Raw genomic sequence first — 19,677 nt, forward strand, 5'->3', positions numbered from 1 at the left:
AGTAATTGCGGTCTTTGCAATTATTTTTAACCTTTTAAAACACGATTGCTTTTGCACCAGCCTAATAGTTTATCAGTTTCTCAAAAATTTAAAAGTAGAACTACCATTGGACCCAGTAATTCCCCCCCTAAGTAGATATACAAAAGAATTGAAAGCAGGGACTCGAAAAGATAAATGTACATCAATGTTCATAGCAGCATTATTCACAATAGCCAAAAGGTAGAAACAACCCACGTGTCTAGCAACATATGAATAGATGAACAAAATAGTATATACATACAATGGAGTACTATTCAGCCATAAAAAGGACTAAAATTTTGATATATGCTACCATATAAATGGACCTTGAAAATATGCTTAGTGGAATAAGCTAGACACAAAAGGACAAATGTATCATTCTACTTATATTGAGGTATCTACAGACCTTAATCAGTTCCACAAGTTTTTACATACAATTCATTTATGTGTGTGTATAGTTCTCTGCAATTTTATCCCATGTATAGATTTGTGTAACCACTACCACAATGAAGATACCATCACAAGGGAGTTAAGATTCCCTTTTGCTACCACTTTATAGTCATACCCTCACCTCCATCCTTATCTGCTGGCAACAATTAACCTGTTTTTCATCTCTAATTTGATCAATTTTAGAATGTTACATAAATGGAATTTAACGATACTGGCTTTTTTTTCATTCAGCGTGATGCCCTTGACATTCACCCAATTTGTCATATGTATAAATAATTTGTTCCTTTTTAAAAAAATTTTATTGGGTAACTGTGTTTTTTTCCAGGACCTATCAGCTCCAAGTCAAGTCGTTGTCCTTCAATCTAGTGGGGGGCGCAGCTCAGCTCCAAGTCCAGTTGCCACTTTCAATCTAGTTGCAGGGGGCGCAGCCCACCATCCCATGCAGGAATCGAACCGGCAACCTTGTTGAGAGCACGTGCTCTAACCAACTGAGCTAACCGGCTGCCCCTAATTGGTTCCTTTTTATTGCAGAGGATTATTCCCACCATGTAGATGTGCCATAGTTTGTTTAACCATTGACCAGTTTGCTGTTTCCAGTTTTTGGCTATTATGAATAAAGTAGCAATGAATATTCATGTATAATAAGTCTTTATGAACATACATTCTTATTTCTCTGGAATATATACCCAAGACTGCTTGCTGGATCATAGGACAAGTATATATTTAGTTTTGTAAGAAACTACCATACTATTTTCGAGAGTGGGTGCACTATTTTAACATTCCTTCCAGCAAGGCATGAGAGATCCAGTTTCTCTACATCCTCATCAGCATTTAGTATTAGTACCATTTTTTATTTTCACCATTCTAATAGATGTGTAACAATATATTGTGGTTTAAATTTACATTTCCCTAATGGCTAACATCTTTTGTGTGCTTATTTGACATCTGTATATCTTCTTTGGTGAAATGTCTGTTCATGTCTTCTGCCCATTTTCTAATTGGATTGTGTGTGTGTGTGTGTGTGTGTGTGTGTGTGTGTGTGTGTGTGTTTACTGTTGAGTTTTGAAAGTTCTTTATATATTATAGATGCAAGTCCTTTGTTAGATACGTAGTTTGCAAATGTCTTTTCCCAGTCTATACTGCATGGTTTCATCCTCCTATAGTGTGTTGTTTCACTCCTTAACAGAATCTTTTGCAGAACAAACTTAAAATTTTGATGAAGTCTAACATAACAATTTTTCTTTTATGGATTGTGTGTTTGGTGGCATGTCTAAGAACTCTTCACTTAGTTCTAGTTCTTGAAGACTTTCCCCTATTTTTTTCCTAAAAGTTTTATAGTTTTATGCTTTATATTTAAGTCTGTGATCCACTTTGAATTAATTCTTGTAAAAGGTAGGAGGTTTAGGTTGAAGTTCATTTTTTGCCTATGCCTATCTGGTGCCTTCAGCATCATTTTTGAAAAACCTATCCTTCCATTGAATTGCTTCCTAAAAAATTAATTAACATGTTTGGTGTGCAATATTTTTACTGTGGTAAAATATACATAATATCGATCATTTTAACCATTCAGTGATAGACATTCTAGTTGTTTCTAATGCAAATGTTTCTCTAGGCCCTAGCGTGTAGGGTATATACTGAAGAGAAACTGCTAAATCAAAGAATATGTAAATCTTAAACTTTAGTAGATAATGCCAAATTGTTTTCAAAAGTGTATCAATCTTTCCCACAACCAATGTCATGAAGATATCCTTTATTTTATCTTCTACAACTATAATTTTCCCATTGACATTCAGATATTTAATACACCAGAAGTTGGTTTTCAATGTATGATGTGAGGTAGCAGTTTATTTCATTTTTTCCCCTATATGGATATCCAATTGTCCAAGCATCATTTATTGAAAATATCAGCCTTTCCCTACTGATTTGTGATACCTCTGTCATGAATCAAGAGTCCTTATATGCATGGGTCTATTTCTAGATTCTCTATTTTTTTCCATCAATCTGTTTATAGCTGAGCCAATAAAACAGTCTTAATTACTATAGCTTTAAATAAGTTTTGGATCTGGAGAAGAAAATCCTGTCATTTTATTTTTTAAGATTGCCTTGTCTAGTGTTAGCCTTTTGCATTTCCACATAAAATTTTGATTGTAAAGATGCAAACGGGAAAGGGAAACTTTTGGGGATTTTTAGTGTGATAGCGATGAATCTATAAATCAATTGGAAGGAAACTGGAATATATACAACTTGGAGTCTCCAATCCATAACTACGATATGTCTCTTCATGTATGTAGTCTTCTTTAAAGCCTTCCAATGAAGTTTTTAAGTTTTCCAATAGAGATTGCTTATATATTTTGTTAGATTTATTCCTTGCTAATTGTTACTTTTTGATGTTATTGTAAAAGATACCATTTTATAAATATCATTATTTTTGCTAGTATATGAAATATAATGTATTTTTGTGTGTTGATTTTGTGTACAGCCACCTTGCTAAACTCTTATTCATGCTAATAGTTTCTGAAATTTCAATTTTTCCATATACGTACTCATATCATCTGCAAAATTGAGTTTTATTTCTGCCATTATAATAGTTGTTCCTTTTGTTTCTTTTTCTTGCCTTAATGCACAGGATTAAACCAGGACAGTGTTGATTAGAGGTGACGATAGGCAGGCATCATTGTGTTGTTCTCATCTCAAAGGAAAGCTTTAAAGTTTCACTAGTAAGTGATGTTTACTGAAGGTTTTTATGTTGTTACAATTTTCTGTTTATAAACATTCTGGATTAGTTTTCTCTGTGACAACTGCTGGCTGCAATTAACCTCTGAGCTTTACTTTCCTCATTTGTAAAACTATAGTAGTACTTCCTCATAGTAATAGTGAGGGTTAAATGAGTTCATATATATAAAGTGCAACACAAAGTAAGTATTCAATAAATGGTAGCTAGTACCTCACATAAACATACACATACATTTTTCAGAGGAAAACTAGATGCTTAATACATTCACATGGTCAAAAATTCAAAAAGTACCAAAAGGAATGTAAAAAGTTTTGCTTTTACTCTACCTGAAGACACCCAGCTTCTTTCTTGGAGAGAACCAATGTTACCAGTTTCTTATCTAACCTATCAAAGCTATCCTATGTACAAAAGCAAACATGTAAGCAATGTTTGCTTAAGTGTATAAATATGTATTTCTTGGGGGTGGCCAATTGGCTCAGTTGGTTAGAGCGGGTGCTCTTAACAAGGTTGCCAGTTGAATCCCCACATGGGCCACTATGAGCTGCACCCTCCACAACTAGATTGAAACAACTACTTGACTTGGAGCTGATGGGTCCTGGAAAAACACACTTGAAATAAATAAAAGTTTAAAAAAAAAATTATATATACACACACACACGTATATATACATATATATCTTCTTTTTTACACAAATAATACACATCAACACATCAAATTTCATTTTGCCTTTTTCACTTAACTACATATCTTGATAGGTTCAAATCAGTACATAAAGAACTTCCAACACATATTTTTTCCTTTTAATTAAATAGTTCACTGGATGGATGTATCATACATGATAGATATGTAGGTTGTCTATCACCTTTTGCTACTGTAAGCAATGCTGAAATTTCACATAGTGTAAGTTTATCTGTAGGATAGCTTCCTAGAGAAATGGAGCTGTTGAGTCAAAGCCTAGTTGCATTTGTAATTTTAATAGCTATCACTAAATTGCCCTCTAAAATACTCAGGTACTAGCAAATGAGTGCCTGGTTCCTCTCCAAACTTATTAATACAGTATATTCCAAACTTTTTTATGGTATCTCTGTATGGTTTGAATTTACATTTCTCTTATTATGTATAAGATTGGCAGTCTTTACATATACTTTAGAGCAATTTTTACCTCCTGTATACTGTTAATAACCTTTGCCTATTTTTCTGAGTTATTTATCTTTCTCATTGACTTGTAGGACATCTTTAACTATAAGAGGAAATAACCTTTGTGACACAGGTTACTAAATTCCACCCCCCACACCCCGTTTGTCATTTTATTTGACTTTATTTATGATGGGTTTTGCCATTAAGAATTTTAAAGATATATAATTAAGTGTATTAATATATTCATTTATAGCTTTGGGGTTTGTGTCATACTTAGATTTTCCCCACTGTAAAACCCATGGTTTCTCATAGAACTTCTGTGGCTTAATACTTGACATTTATATCTTTAATCCAGTTGGAAATATATCCTAACATAAAGTAGTGTGTGGTAAGGTCCAAATTAATTTTTCCCAGATGGCTATGCAGTTATCCCAGCACCATTTAACAAACAGTCTATTTCTTTCCACAGATTGGAATACCTTTTTTATCATATACTAAATTTCTTTATGTATTCGTATATATATCTGAGCATGGTAAGCAGAATAATAGCCCTCTCCCCACCCCCCCAAAGATGTCCACATCCTAATTCCTTAAACCTGTGAATGTTACCTTACATTCCAATAGGGACTTTGCAGATGTTTTGAAGGATCTCAACATTGAGAGACTATCCTGGTTTAGCTGGGTGAGCCCAATGTGATCACCAGGATCCTTTTGAGCGAGGCCGGATATCAGAGTCGGAGAAGGAAATGTGATGATGGAAGCAGAGGTCAGAGTGATTGTTGGCTTTGAAGTGAGAGGAAAGGGCCTTGAGCCAAACAACGCAGATGTCTCTAGAAAACGGAAAAGGCAAGGAAACAGATTCTCTCTTAGGACCTCCAGAAGGAATACAACTCTGCCAAAACCTTGATTTCAGCCCAGTGAAACCCATTTAGGAATTCTGACCTCCAGAACTGTAACATAATACATTTTTGTTGTTTTAAGCCACGAAATTGGTGATTTGTTACAGCAGTAATAGGAAACTAAGACACCAGGATAACTATTCTGTTCCATTGACCTATTTATTTTTGTTCAAATACTTTTTGTTTTTTTCTTTTTTTGTCTACAAATACTTTTAATTATTGTAGTTTTATAATATCCTGTATATCTGGTTGGCTCAGGCCCTTTTTATTCAGGATTTTCCTGGCTCTTCTTGCTTTTTATTTTACCATATAAAGGTGAGAACTAGCTTATTTAGTCCCCCAAAAAAACTTGTTGGCATTTTTACCGAGATTATGTATTAAATTTAAAGATCAACTAATGGAGAACTAGTATCTTTAAGATGTTGAGTCTTCCATAACAAGTAGATAGTAAGTATGCTTTTTGCGTTGTAGCCTTCTTTAATATCTTAACGTTTCCTTCATTAGGATGTGCAATTTTCTTTTTTAAATTTTCATTGGGGAATACTGGGGAACAGTTGTGTTTTTCCAGGATCAGCTCCAAGCTCAAGCCATTGTTTCTCACTGGTCCATGTGGGAATCAAACTGGCAACCATGAGGTTACGAGCACTGTGCTCTAACCACTGAGCGAACCGGCCACCCCTGCACTTTTCTTGTTAAGTTTATTTCAAGGCATTTAATATTTTTGTTACAATTTTAAAATTGTCATCATAAAGTCAAAACAATTCATACCAAATATTCAAAGAATACAGATAAAGGCAAAGTCATTCAAAAGCTTAGTGAGCATCCTCCCTAAGGATCTCTTAGCTATAAAGGACAATGACTATTGGGTAGGCAACAAACAGTGACTGCCACAAAGCCCTTTGGGATTTCTACTGGGAGTTCACTGATTTTGGAGGATTTTCAAGTTTATAATATTGAGCTTTCTTCTCTCGGAACATAGTTTTAGGTATTTCTCCATGTAGGTCCTGAACATTTCTAAAAGTTTATTCCCAGATATTTATGGGTTTTGTTGCTTAAAAACTTTCAATGATTTCCCCATTACCTAAAGAATAAAGACCAAAGCTCCATACATGGTCTTAAGCCTCTTCATTGCCTAAAGTAAACGTAACTTTCGTCTCATCACCTCTTACACTTTTCCTCCCTCATTACACAATAATATTCCTTGACCATGTTGTTCAATTTCCATGCCCTTAAGGCTCTGCTTGCCTTCCATCACTTGTTCTTTGGCCGAGAAACCCTATTCACTCTTTAAAACCAGAATCACTTATTAAATTATCCCAGTAAGCCATGATAAGGTTTAGCTTCTCAAAATCAATGCCTCCTTCCTCTGGAGTCTTGCAAATCTCCAGTAAAGTACCACAGTTCGACTACCATTGCTTTCTCCCCTCTACTTCCTCGATTTCCCAATTCATCCATCAGCTCTAGATTCCTGAGCTCCATCACTTCCAGGGACCTGGAAAGCGCCTGATTCCGGGAATTTGAATGAGTCGGAGGTTCAGAGCGACGTGAAGCTCTAAAAGCCCAAGTTTAGATACGTAAATTAATCAAGAATAGCTCTCAGGAGCCAGGTTATTTCCGAGAGGGCGAGGAGTTACCGCCGCGGCGTCCGCCGGCGGTGCATACTGGGAGATGTAGTCTCCGGCCGACCCCACTATCTCTTGGGAGTTGTAGTTCTCGATCTGGTAATGAGAAAGCGGCAACTCCGAAGTTTTGAATTAGTCCTTACAGATAAAAGGAAGAGGGTAATCCATAATATCTTGCAAGGTCAAGTTCCTTGGGCCTATCTCCGGACCGCGAGCATTGGCGGAACAGGCTAGAAGGCGGATCCGAGAGGGGCGGGGAGACGTTACGCTGACGCAGACGTGACCCTGCCCTGTAGGGTTTGGCGGGATTTCCGAAAGCCATAGGGCAGAGGCGCGCTGCGGCTGGAGACTGAGTGCTGAGGAAGGCTGAGTTGTGCCCCGGAGCGCGTAGTTGGGAACTGGAACCCGCCTGGGTTGTGTGCAGAAGGCCAGAGCAAGGGAGTAGAGAAGTGGGGTGCAAGCGAGGTGTCTGGAATCCGTCCGGGGTCGGGCGCGCGCTGGGCCAGCGGACAGGTCGGAGCGCGCAGTCCGCCAGAACGAGTAACGCTGCAGGCCTAGGTGAGTTTGTCAGGCGCTGACCGGCCCCTTTCCATCGCCAGCTTCATCCCCGCGTTAGCCAGACAGGGACCCGGCACCCGAGCCCGTGTTCCGGCAATCGGCTTAGGGTGCCGCTCTGCGTCTAGTGAGGCAGGGGCGTGTCCGGGCCTGGAGCTCGGTGTGGCGAAAACAGTAGCCGACCCGTCTTTAGAGCTGAGAGGAACCTTTTTGAGGCTTTCCTTTCCAACACCTGTTTTATGGCGGTGGACGAAGAAGCCGAGATCCAGAGAGGTGTAATGACTTAGTAAAATCGCAGCCGTCGTATGTTAGAGCCAGGGTTTCCGGATTTCTGGTCAGCCTCTTTCCGTTACACCGTACTTTGTTTACAAAGTACCAACCTCCAGTTGCCAAACAGATTTTCATTAGCTAATCGGAAGACCGTTCACGTGATACTTTGGGAATGATACGTAGTGAGCTGTAGATTTTTTTAAATCTTCTAAAGTGAAGTGTAATATACATATAGAAAAAGCGACGAAAGTGTATACAGCTCCATGAATTATATACCTGCATAAATACCACTTGCGGGACTGGAGGAATTGAACTGGCAACCCTGTGGTTGAGAGCCCACTGGCCCATGTGGGAGGTTGAGAGCCCACTGGCCCATGTGGGAATCCAGCCGGCAGCCTTTGAAGTCAGGAGCACGGAGCTCTAACCGGCTGAGCCACCAGGCCGGCCCTAATTTATATTTTTTATGTCTGGCTTTACACAACAAGAATGTAGATCAGTACAGGTTTTTGCATATAGCAGTAGTTTTTTCTTGTTGCTATATTGTATTCCTTATTCATTCTACCCATGGTGGACGTTTGGGTTGTTTCTAGTTTTTAGCTTTTATGTAAAAAGCTGCTGAGAACATTCCTATATACGTTTTGGTGCAATGTGTATGATTTTCATTTGGTTAATAATACAAAGTAGTGAAATTCCTGGGTTATATATATAGCATTTGTCTGTCTTCAACTTTCACATTTAGTGCCCGTTTTCCAAAGCTGTACCAGTTTACACTAAAATCAGCAAAGTATGAGGGTTTAGTTGTTTGACATGTTTGTCAACACTTGATATTGTCAATCTTTTTAATTTATAGCTATTCTGGTGGGTATATAGTTATATCTTGTGGTTTTAATTTTAATTTTCCTGATTAATGAGGTTGAGTATTTGTTCAAATGTTTATTGGCCATTTTGATATCTTCTAGTGTGAAGTGCTTATTTAAATTTCTTGCCTATTTTTCTTTTGGGTTATCTTTCTTGCTGATTTGGAGGAGTTCTTCACTATATATTCTGGTTATTAACCCTTGGTTGTGTATGTGGTGAATATTTTCTCCCCTCACTATAGTTTTACTTTTCAGTCTCTTAATGGTGTCTTTTGATGGATAGAAATTCTAAGTTTAAGAACTCTTTATCGTGAAGTCATGAAGATATTTGCCTATGTTCTAAAAGCTTTGTTTTACCTTTTACATTTAGACCTGTAATCTAAATTGGAAATTGATTTTTTTCTGGGTTGTTTTTTTTCTTCTATAAGGCTATCCAATCAACCCAGCACCATTTATTGAAAAGACCAGCCTTTCTCCACTCTGCTGTCCTATCAATAAATTATGAAGGGAGAAATTTAGATTTAAATTGCATTCAGGTGATTTAGATATTTGGAATTATCATAGACACATTATGCTAAATCTGCCATCTAAGATCTGTACCTGACCCAATCAAGAAAAAATGGTCATCTTCTGTCAAGTCTCTTAAGAATGGAGATTTTATTTGAGTTAAATTTATCCCTATTGTTAAATTGTCCAGATTCTTTTGGTGTAATATAAGTCCATTCTTGTGGACATTATGACTTGTTCACTTTTACTAATGCCTCTTGAAGTTAATTTAAAAATTTTTGTTCTCAATTCTTTTCAATCTGAGCAATCTTCACTCTATCATAATAACCAGACTTTAGGTATAGGCTTTACGCTTATATGGAAGATTTCAGACTGAGCAGGGTACTTGCATGTCATTTATTCATTTGTATATTCACTGAGATCTGGAATTAATTAAAATGGTAATCTTTAAATTTCATACACTCCTGTTAGAAGCTACAAGTTATGATCCTTAACATTAGTCCACTATTTCTCTTTCTGTAATGGAGGCTTGTGGGCAGTCATTCTGTACCTTTATTTTACTCCTTTCCACCACCCCCAAATCCCGCTTGCTGGAAGGGAACAATGGAACTGAAGCAGTTTAACTGTTCATCTTTTTTTTTTTTTTAATTTATGTAGAGTCCTGGAAATTCTGCATTCATTTACCAAATATTTACCAAACATCTAGCATTTATAATGTATCATGGGGGGTATACAAATAAATAAGACTTGGCCCCTACCCTCAAAGAATATTGAAGCAGGAAGAAACAGGCGACATAGTTGATCTAGTTAAGCTTTAGGAAGCAGAATAGTGCTGGCTGTTCCTAAAGTTTTTCTGATACATTTAGCTAGGTGGAAGGGAAAACTGGGGAGAGATTTGTTTTTTCCTTTCTGCCATGGGTAGGTCAGTGATTAGACCAAAAGCCTAGCAAGTAATTCTTCGGAGATTTATTGCAAAACTAAGTTTACAGCTCTGTACTTTCTCTAGTGTTCTTCCTGATGGCCATCTGTGTTTTTCAGTATTGAACACTAAGTAATGGCTATGCAGATGCAGCTTGAAGCAAATGCAGATACTTCAGTGGAAGAAGAGAGCTTTGGCCCACAACCTGTTTCACGATTAGAGGTATGTACTTAGTTGCAAATGTGGGAATTAGAATGCTGGACTAGGTTCTTCTACCTGTTGGGAGAAATCACAACCTTTGCATAAACCCTTGGTTTACTACCTATGGTCAAGACCCAAATTAGAATTCAGAAGAGTTGTCAAGGATCTGGTGAAAAGGCTTAAGATAGTTGCTAAACATTTCTGGGCAGATCTCTTTTTTTTTTTTTAACACTTATAAAATATATTTTATTTGCTGCTACACTAGATGGGTATTTTTGCCAATAATAAAGTGGTATATTTAATATTTCCTATGCAGTTCTGTGGCCATGTGTTCTGTTGTGCTTGCCAGAATCCTCCTATATTATTAAGCACTCTTTCTAGACACTAGAGCTTTTGAATTTATTGCATCTTTTCCCACTGAAAGTGCTCCTCGTTGACCAACAAAGCCAGCAAGGACCACTAGAGGTCATTCTTCTGCCTTTTCAGGTGCCTCCAAATGCTCCCAGACAGGTTTGTATCCAGAGGCTTCTAAATGTCCACTAGGAGGTACAGCCCAACAGTAAATGTGCACGAGGGTGAATGTGGCTGTCAGAGACGACTGTGGACTCTCCTCCCTGGAAGGAGGGCACGAGCCCAGCAAACTCCTGCATAAGCTAAGGATAGAATTCTGCCACGAATGTTTATCCAGTGGCTATTTGTGGAAACTCCCGTGCCAGCTGAGTGCTAAAGTGGGTGATGGTAGGGCGTCAATGATAAAGAAAACGAGGCTTGCCTTTAATCGGCTTACAAACTCCTGGTGCTGTGGCGGTGGTCATGTTACGGGCAGAGGCACCACTTAGACAAACATCCTCCTCTGTCCCGAGCCCTGGGCTAAACACGGGGTACACAGTGGAATAGAGCATGGCCTGGACCTCTGGAAGCTTCCAGGTTGTTGTGGAGGACAGACACCTACACTGATGAGAGTCATGTCATGATATGCCGTGCTAGCACAGCTGTGCCCTACCGCGCAGTAATGTGCATGCTAGCAGTGTGCGCTGGTGTCACGCAGAATGGAGGGATAAACAACCCTGTCGAGAGGGAAGGAAGGCTTCCTGGAGGAGGTGATCATGAGCTGAGTCTTGAAGGATGAAAAAGGAGAGAACTAAGCAAAGAAAAGAGGAAGTTTGTTCTAGACAAAGGGAGAATGTGAGCAAAATGAAGAGGAGCGATGATACAGCCAGCTCAGATCTCTTCTTTTGTCGAGAATTTTCCTTTTACTTGATCACTTTTCTTTCTCAGACCTGGATTGTCAGAAACTAAGAAGCCCTAGGAACCCATGGTGGAGTCTGTGCTGTTTGTACTAAGTATGAAATTACTGTCCAGGGAATTACAGTGGCCTGGGCCGGTGATGCGGGGATAGGAAGACCCAGATCTGTGCTGAAGTTACTAGCAAGACAACTTTCATGGGGGGCAGGGAGAAGGGCTTGTAGTTGTTAAGGTACAAGAGCCAAGCTCCAATTCAGGATTCTGCACAAGAACATCAAGCACCAGAGCTGGATGGAGCCTTGCACTATTTCTGCCCATTTTACAGAGACTGCAGTGTGAGTGCATCTGATATGGGCTGAAAGAAGTAGGAGGGAAAGCAGAGAAAGCCTTCATTCTTTTGTCTCTTTACACATATTCTTCCCATCCGTAACTAAGCTTCAAGACTCCAGAAGTTCCTTAAACAGGTTTGTGATAAACATTAGAGAGTTCAGAATTATAACTTGAGGTGTCATGAGCATCCTGATACCCACACATGTGTATTGCTTAACTATTAGTAGCAGGCATGGTTTCTATGGGCAGATACCATTCTCTCCCGTCTTCCAAACCTTCCCTGACCACCAAATTAACTCATCCTCCCATTAACTCATACACATCCCCCCATTAACTCATACTCTCCCAGAAGTCATGGTATTGGTGGCTGATAAAACCAAAGCTGACTTTGTATATAGGGGGAAAGAGGTGCCTTTGGATACTTTGTTTTGAGTAGTGGTATGTAAGTCCCTGACCAAAGTAGCTTTCCCCATTCTCAATGTCGGTTCTATTCATTGTGTTACAAAAAGGGTATTGATACGCTACTGTAGTGCTTCCCTCAGCTCAGGGGCAGCCTCATCTGTTTACCCAGCTTAGTGTAAAAAACATTATTTTTTAGGTGTGCTTATGTGGAAGACATTGGGAAGTACTGGTTTAAAGTGGTCTTTTAGGACTCAGGGTCTCAAAATTCATTTAGCATCCCAGTCATAAAAGGTTGAGAATTACAGGTTTATTCTCAGTGCTTGGGAGTTACTGGTTTAAACCCAGTTCATGATGAGTCCATTTTAATATACATGGGATAGTGCTAGTTTAAACTCCTGGTTTTGATAATGGAAAGGTTGATAATTTGTTTTTAAATACATTATATGAAGGGAACACTTTTCAAAGCTTTTGCATATAGTGCAAAAAGCTTTTGGAAGCTTTTTTCTTCCAAAAAGCTCTGTGAAGTAGGTAGGGCAAATATCCACATTAGATAGATGAGAGAACTAAAGTTTAAATTTATCCATGGTTTTCTTCACTTGCAGCAATGTGGCATAAATGCCAATGATGTGAAAAGATTGGAAGAAGCTGGATTCCATACTGTGGAGGCTGTTGCCTATGCACCAAAGAAGGAGCTGATAAATATTAAGGGGATTAGTGAAGCCAAAGCTGATAAAATTCTGGTAAGTACTACTTATACCAACTAGGGCGGCATTAGAGGGAGTAGTACAAAAGGGTACACAGTGAAAGGTGGCTGTCTTCCTCCCGTCCCTTGTGTCATCCTGTTCCCCTTTCCAGGAGGGACTACGTTACCAGTTAATTATTTCTGTGTGTGCCTCCTTGGGATTAAATTGGGATTTTCTCTAGGGAATTGCAATATCATGAGATACGACATAAATACTGCCTCAATTTTCTGAAGTTTACATTTTGTATAATAAATATGTTTTGCTTTCAAATAGAAAAGCTGTTCTTATTGCTTGACTATTAGTCATATTAATTAGGTTCTCAGTGTATATAATTTTTTTATTTATTTTATTTTATTAAATTTATTGGGGTGACAATTGTTAGTAAAATTACATAGATTTCAGGTGTACAGTTCTGTATTACATCATCACCCAGAGTCAGTTCTCCTTCCATCACCATATATTCGATCCCCCTTACCCTCATCTCCCACCCCCCACCCCCCTCAGTGTATATAATTTGTTAGTCAAGTAATCACAGGAAAGATTCTTTAATGTCAAGAGAATGTGATTTCAAATCATGCGCTAAGTTTTTTTTTACCTGAGTGACATAAAAGTGATTTTACTGGCGTAACTGAAATGAGGTAGTAACTTAATCTCTCATATAGTGCTTTAACTTTGAAATCCCATCCCTTTCATTTGGCTTTCATAATGACACTGAGAAAGATAGGTGGGGCCAGTATGACCTCTATTTTACAGATGAGGAAACTTAGGCACAATGGGTCAGTTATTTATCGACGGTCACAGAGATGATAGCAGAACTAAGACTAGAATCAAGTTGTTTTCATCCTATTACACTCTGATCCTTTTGCATCTCCCTCCAATGTCATCTTATAGCTATTTATTTTTCTTGTTTCATATATTTCTTCAGGACTCATAATTTCCCATATTACATTTTATTTTAAATACTTATTCTTTGGTATTTACATAGTTACACAGTTTGATTAGCTTTACCTTTGAAGTTTTACATAGTGTAAAGCAAATATTTATAAAATTTTCATATTTTATGTTTATTACTATTATAGTTTCATAGAAATTTTCTCTCAAAATAATCTTCAAAAGCTAAAGAATCTTCCAGAGGAATATACCCTTTGTTATTGAGTACCTTCAATACATGTAGTTCTGCCATGTAACTTAGTCAAATAGAAAATATCTGAGATTTATGTGTACTTGTTTAATATCTCACACATTAATACATGTGTACACAACCCAGTAAATTCTGTTGTATTGGGTATTATACTAAAAGCTTTGAATACTAAGGGCTGTTACTCCATTTATTTAGTACCAGTCTGTAATAGTAATTCAGTCAGAGCTCAAAATTGTAATTCTTAATTTGAGCCCTTTAGAGGAAAGATGTTGCCGTCCATGGAAGTATGAAGTTGTCATTTATTGGATTACTCAAATGAATAAATGTTTGTTGAAGCGGTGACTGAATTAGAAATAAGAGTTCTGAGTCCCTAATACTTCGTTGAAAGATTGATTGTGATATTGACTAAGCCGGTAGGTGTCCCTAAGTCCATTTGTTGTTTCTTTCTTTTTTCTTTTTTGTTTTATTTATTTAAGTGTCTTTTACCAGGACCTATCAGCTCCAAGTCAAGTGGTAATTTCTGTCTATTGTGGAGGGTGCAGCTCACAGTGGCCCATGTGGCAGTCAAACTGGCAACCTTGTTGTTAAGAGCACCGCGCTGTAATCAGCTGAGCTAACCGGCCACCCCTTTTGTTTCTTGACATCAGTTTTTGTGACTGAACAAATCCTGACAGGATTTTTGCTTATGCCTTATCAGACCTTGGTTTTAGAAATCAAGTCAATGTTCTGCTTCTGTGAAAACATAAATACAAACCTGTAATAAGTAAAATGAGATGTGCAAAGTGATATAGATAGATATACTTGTATGTCTTTATTTTTCTGTCCTCTTTGATTCAGACATTTTATATTATGAGTTTCTGGTGGGTAAAGATTGATTATGTTATTTATTTTTAAAGGTTAAAGAACATTTGTTCAGTGCTGTGGATAGTCCCTCCCATCCCCCCAAAATCTTGGAATTGAGACTTTTAGCAAGAATATCCATTGTCACAACAGAGAAAGGAAACTAAAGAAAAGAAATCCATTTTCAGTATATAAATCAAATAGTTGCGAGAAAGATACTGTGAATGAAGTAATTTATTCAGGAGGTGCCAGATTCTCCTGTGGCCTTTCACATTTTCAAAGTTTAAAGTAATTGTAATTGGCTTTTGTTGAGCTATGCTCTCTTGCTGCACTATGATAGCACTGACAGATTCAACATGGATATTTTTTGTACTATTTCCCTTTCACTTGCCATTCTGTGTCTTGTGTCTAAGGGTTTGGTAGCTGTTGGCTATTGAAAATTTCTAAGATTTAAAACTTCTGTCTAGCACAGATGAAAGCAAGCTTATTATGTTAAGTATAAGAATAGAAGTAAAGTTCTGCCAGATTAGGCAGTTGCATAGTTTTTTACTTCAAATTCCACTCCCCCCTGCCTTCTTCCACCTCCCCCGTTCTCCGATTCAAGCCGTTGTTTCTCAGTCTAGTTGTGTAGGACACAGCTCCCTCGCCCATGCTGGTATTATGAGCCTTGCGCCCCGCCAAGCTGAGGCATTCAGTTGCCAGTCGTCAGTAGGCCGGCCGCTCAGCTCATGCTGGCTGCTGGCTGCTCACGCTGGCCACCGGCCACTCACAGCAGCACACAGTAGCCCGCAGCAGCACTCAGCAGCCCACGGCACCCCAGAGAAGCTTATGCCAACCTCCGCTGCTCACGGCTGCCCAGCTCCAGGGAGAGCTGTTGTTCACAATCTTAGCTGTAGAGGGTGCAGCTCACTGGCCCATGTGGGAATCGAACCGGTGACCTTGCAACATGGCGCTCCAACCACCTGAGCCACTGGGCCGGCCCTCAAATTCCACTTTTGTTATAATATTCTGTTCCTTTAAGAGCTCATAGACTAGAAAATGTAGGGGTTAAAATGAAAAGATAAAGCATCTCTTAGGAGGATATTTTTCCCTGAATATTTTATTATTAAAATGTTTGAACTTACTGCAAAGCTGAAAGAATTATAGTGAACACTCATATACTACCCACCACTAAGATTCTTCCATTAGCATTTTAATATACTTGCTTTATCACCTATCTGTTTATCTCTCTATCCAACAGTCAGTCCATTTTGGATTTATTTATGCTTTTCAAAATCAATTGCAGACTGTAACTTCAAAGAAAGTTATATTTCTCCCTAAATATTTTAGCATACATTAACTGGAGTTCAGTGTTGGTTTATAATTTCTTCCCTCTTCTCTTTGGTGTTTTTATTTTCTAATTTTCATTAATCTTTATTCATTCTGAAAATTAGCAGAAGTTACAGGAAGAAAGATCACAGAAAAAACAAGGGAAGGAATTCTCAATTAATGCAAGAAAATTTCCCAGAGCTAAAGGGAAGCAGAAGACTTACATAGCAAAACCCCATGGAGTGGCAAAGACCAACACCTAGACACATCAGTGTGAAATTTCAGTGTAACAATTATAAAGAGAAGATTCTGAAAGATTTTAGAGAGAAAAATGCCTTTACAGGAATAACAATCAGAAACCACATTTCCTATCAGAAATCTGAGTGGTAGAAGCTAGTAGAGCAATGCCTTCAAAGTTCTGAGGGAAAATAATTTAAATCTAGTATTCTATTTATAGCAATATTACTAATTAAGTACTAAGGCACAATAAAACATTTTTAGAAATATAAGAATTCAGAACATCTTTCTGTCACCCACTCTTTCTTAGGAAGTAACCTGCCTTTTACCAAAATGAAGGTGGAAACCTAGGATCTAGGTTAGAGTCGTTCCAACTCAAGTACTCAATGAAGGAATGCCTGCCCAGAGAGCAGACAGTCCAGTCTGGAGAAGAAAACGAGGTCTTCAGGGAAAAATAAGGATTCAGTAGAATACATAGTAAGATTGGAAGGTTGGAAAATTTGAGAAATGGTAAAGTCAGAAAATACTAGAGAAAGACTTGGCTGAGATATAAAGGCAAGGTTAAATGCAGCATGATTTTGAATCTGGTGGAGTATAAAAAAGAATTCATTTGAATTTGACAGTAGGAACCTTTGAGAAACATAGGATTGTTAATGTTGGAACCTTAGTGAAAGAATATGTCTACAAAGCTATAATATAAACATTGTAATGAATTTTCAAGTGAAATATTAAGAATATATAGAGAAGTTTAGAGAATAATACAAACCCTCTACTCACCTATTCATTGATTTTTTTTTTTTTTTATGGAAAGTTTTTAAATTACAAGTTTAATCTGTACTTGCTATAAATCTATTCGGTTTTTCTTTTTTTTTTAAATTTTTTTTGTAGTCAGACTCAGGCAATTTATTTTACTGAATTTAGACTCATGTTCAGTTGATCTTTCAGTGCCGTGATTTGGATTCTTTTCCTACTTAAGTGATAGTTTGAGTCTTTCTAGAAATTTGCCTATTTCATCCAAGTTATCTCATTTGTTGGCATAATTTTATTTTTTTAAGGTTGATAGTAATGTCCCCCTCTTTCATTCCTGATTTTACTTGTCTTCTTTTTCTTTTTTGTTCTAGCTGAAGGCTTATTAATTTTGTTGATCTTTTCAAAGAACCAACTTCTGGTTTTGTTGATTTTTCTCTATTGTATTTCTATTCTCTATTAGTTTACACTCTAATCTGATTTCCTTTCTCCTGCCTGCCTTGTTTAGTTTGCTTTTCTTTTTCCAGCATCTTAAGGTGGGAGGTTAGATTATTGATTTAAGACCTTTCTAATTTAGGTGTTTGTAGCTATAAATTTATGTTTAAGCACTGCTTTCACTGTATCTCATAAGTTTTGGTGTGTTGTGTCTTCATTTTCATTTATCTAGAAATATTTTCTAATTTTACTTGTGATTTCTTCTGTGACTCATTGGTTATTTAGGAGGGCATTATTTAATTCCCATGTATTTGTGAATGAAATTTATTTTTAAATTTTAGAATCAACTGATTGATCATTAAAGATTTACCAATAACTACAAAATAGGATTTAAATGTCTCAACCTTGATAGTATAAAAGAAAACTATAGCTGACAGTGATGGGGAAGTAGACATGGAGGGAGAAGAGATCAAAGGACAAATATCTTCATTTAACACATTTAACAAAGTAGAAAGTTAGCTATAGTCTGGTTAATGGAAATGAAAGTTTAAATATGTTTTGGACTTTTTACTGTATTGTCACATTTGTCATATGTGTAAAGCAGGCAAAGTACATATGTGTAAGTGAGTCTAATAGTTCTTTTTAACTACATGAATATATTACTTGAATTGGCAATTTAAAAATTAATCTTCATGGAGTCTCTATATTAGTTTATTCTTTAGTTGCCTAAGAGATAATATAATCCTAGAACTATAATTACTAATATATTGATGATTTCTTAAATCATTCTGGGAATTTGTTAAATATTGTCTCTTTCCACTCTATGACTGGTTCTTGTTTTGTAAAGCATATTTTGTTGATTTGACATTTCTTGTTTTTCCTAGACTGAGGCAGCTAAATTAGTTCCAATGGGTTTCACCACTGCAACTGAGTTCCACCAAAGGAGATCAGAGATCATACAGATTACAACTGGCTCCAAAGAGCTTGACAAACTACTTCAAGGTATAGTAATCCCTTATCCTACGTTGTGAACTGCAGTTAGCAAAGCATCCAGGTCGTAGAACAAAACTAAAGTATTTGGGTAGGATTTGTGTTAAATATGATTAATAGATAAGAGAAGTAGCCACATCAGTGAAGTAAGATTGCTTCAGGGTGGGACCTGATATAAAATATTAAAATTATCTGTTAATTAAATAATATAATCTCTAGTTAACATTGCCTTCAGAGAGTAAGCTCCCTTTGCCTAAAGAAATAATTTTAACCTTCTACTCTTAACACAATGAAAATCTGATGACTGGTTAAAAGACTCCAACTTTGAATACTACATTGTAGTATACACTAATCGTCAGGACTTTATATGGAAACCCATGAAGTTTTTGAACTTTTGAAAGCATTGCTGTCCTGTCCTAAATTATTGCAAAGTTAGATTTGGTTCTTGTTGCTTCCCCAAATATTTAATCATTCAAGTTTTCTCTTTTGGGTTGCAAAATAGCATAGGTTCAGGAATCTCACTCAAATTTGAGTGTTAGCCCTCTTTCCTATACTCCTATACCCTCCTGTAAAAATATCTTTCTGGTGAGCTATAAGGACATCTGTATGGTTATTGTATCTAAACATTTGTATTTTGCTAAGAGGTGTTTCTTATTGTTCTTTTAGGAGGAATTGAGACTGGATCCATCACAGAGATGTTTGGAGAATTCCGAACTGGGAAGACCCAGATCTGTCATACATTGGCTGTAACATGCCAGGTGAGCTGTTGGGGCTCTAACTAATCAAATCAGCAAGAATGAGTTTATTTTCACTGTTTTCAAGCAACCATTACGATGGACATAAAAGGCACTTTATCTGTCCCCAAGAATCCTATGGCTAGGTAAAAGATAGACTCCTGCTGCAGAATTCTTCCACATCATAGAAACTTTCAGATCATTGATTTCAAATACTTTCTTACAATCCACTATGCCTCCTGTGGCTTCACCTGCCCTCTTCAGTAGTCTGGATTTTATGATTCATTAAAGTCATTCCTTTACAAATACCCTCAGATTTATATCTCCCAACCCTAGATGAACCCTATCTGTCTTCT

General features: G+C 37.3%; 1 protein-coding gene across 1 annotated transcript in view; it reads left to right on the forward strand.

The window, feature by feature from the left end:
* The first annotated feature begins 7,166 nt into the window (after positions 1-7,166).
* RAD51 (RAD51 recombinase) overlaps positions 7,167-19,677 on the forward strand; it is a 28,824-nt gene continuing 16,313 nt past the window's right edge. Inside the window, exons 1-5 of the mRNA XM_019725566.3 lie at positions 7,167-7,418; positions 10,088-10,190; positions 12,749-12,886; positions 18,482-18,599; positions 19,254-19,345. Coding sequence (XP_019581125.1) covers positions 10,104-10,190; positions 12,749-12,886; positions 18,482-18,599; positions 19,254-19,345 — 435 coding nt within the window. The 5' untranslated portion in view covers positions 7,167-7,418; positions 10,088-10,103. The remainder of the gene's footprint in view (positions 7,419-10,087; positions 10,191-12,748; positions 12,887-18,481; positions 18,600-19,253; positions 19,346-19,677) is intronic.

The sequence above is a fragment of the Rhinolophus sinicus genome, chromosome 3 (genome assembly GCF_057876585.1).
Source record: "Rhinolophus sinicus isolate RSI-liver-muscle chromosome 3, RSI-T2T, whole genome shotgun sequence".
Taxonomy (NCBI): Eukaryota; Metazoa; Chordata; class Mammalia; order Chiroptera; family Rhinolophidae; genus Rhinolophus; species Rhinolophus sinicus.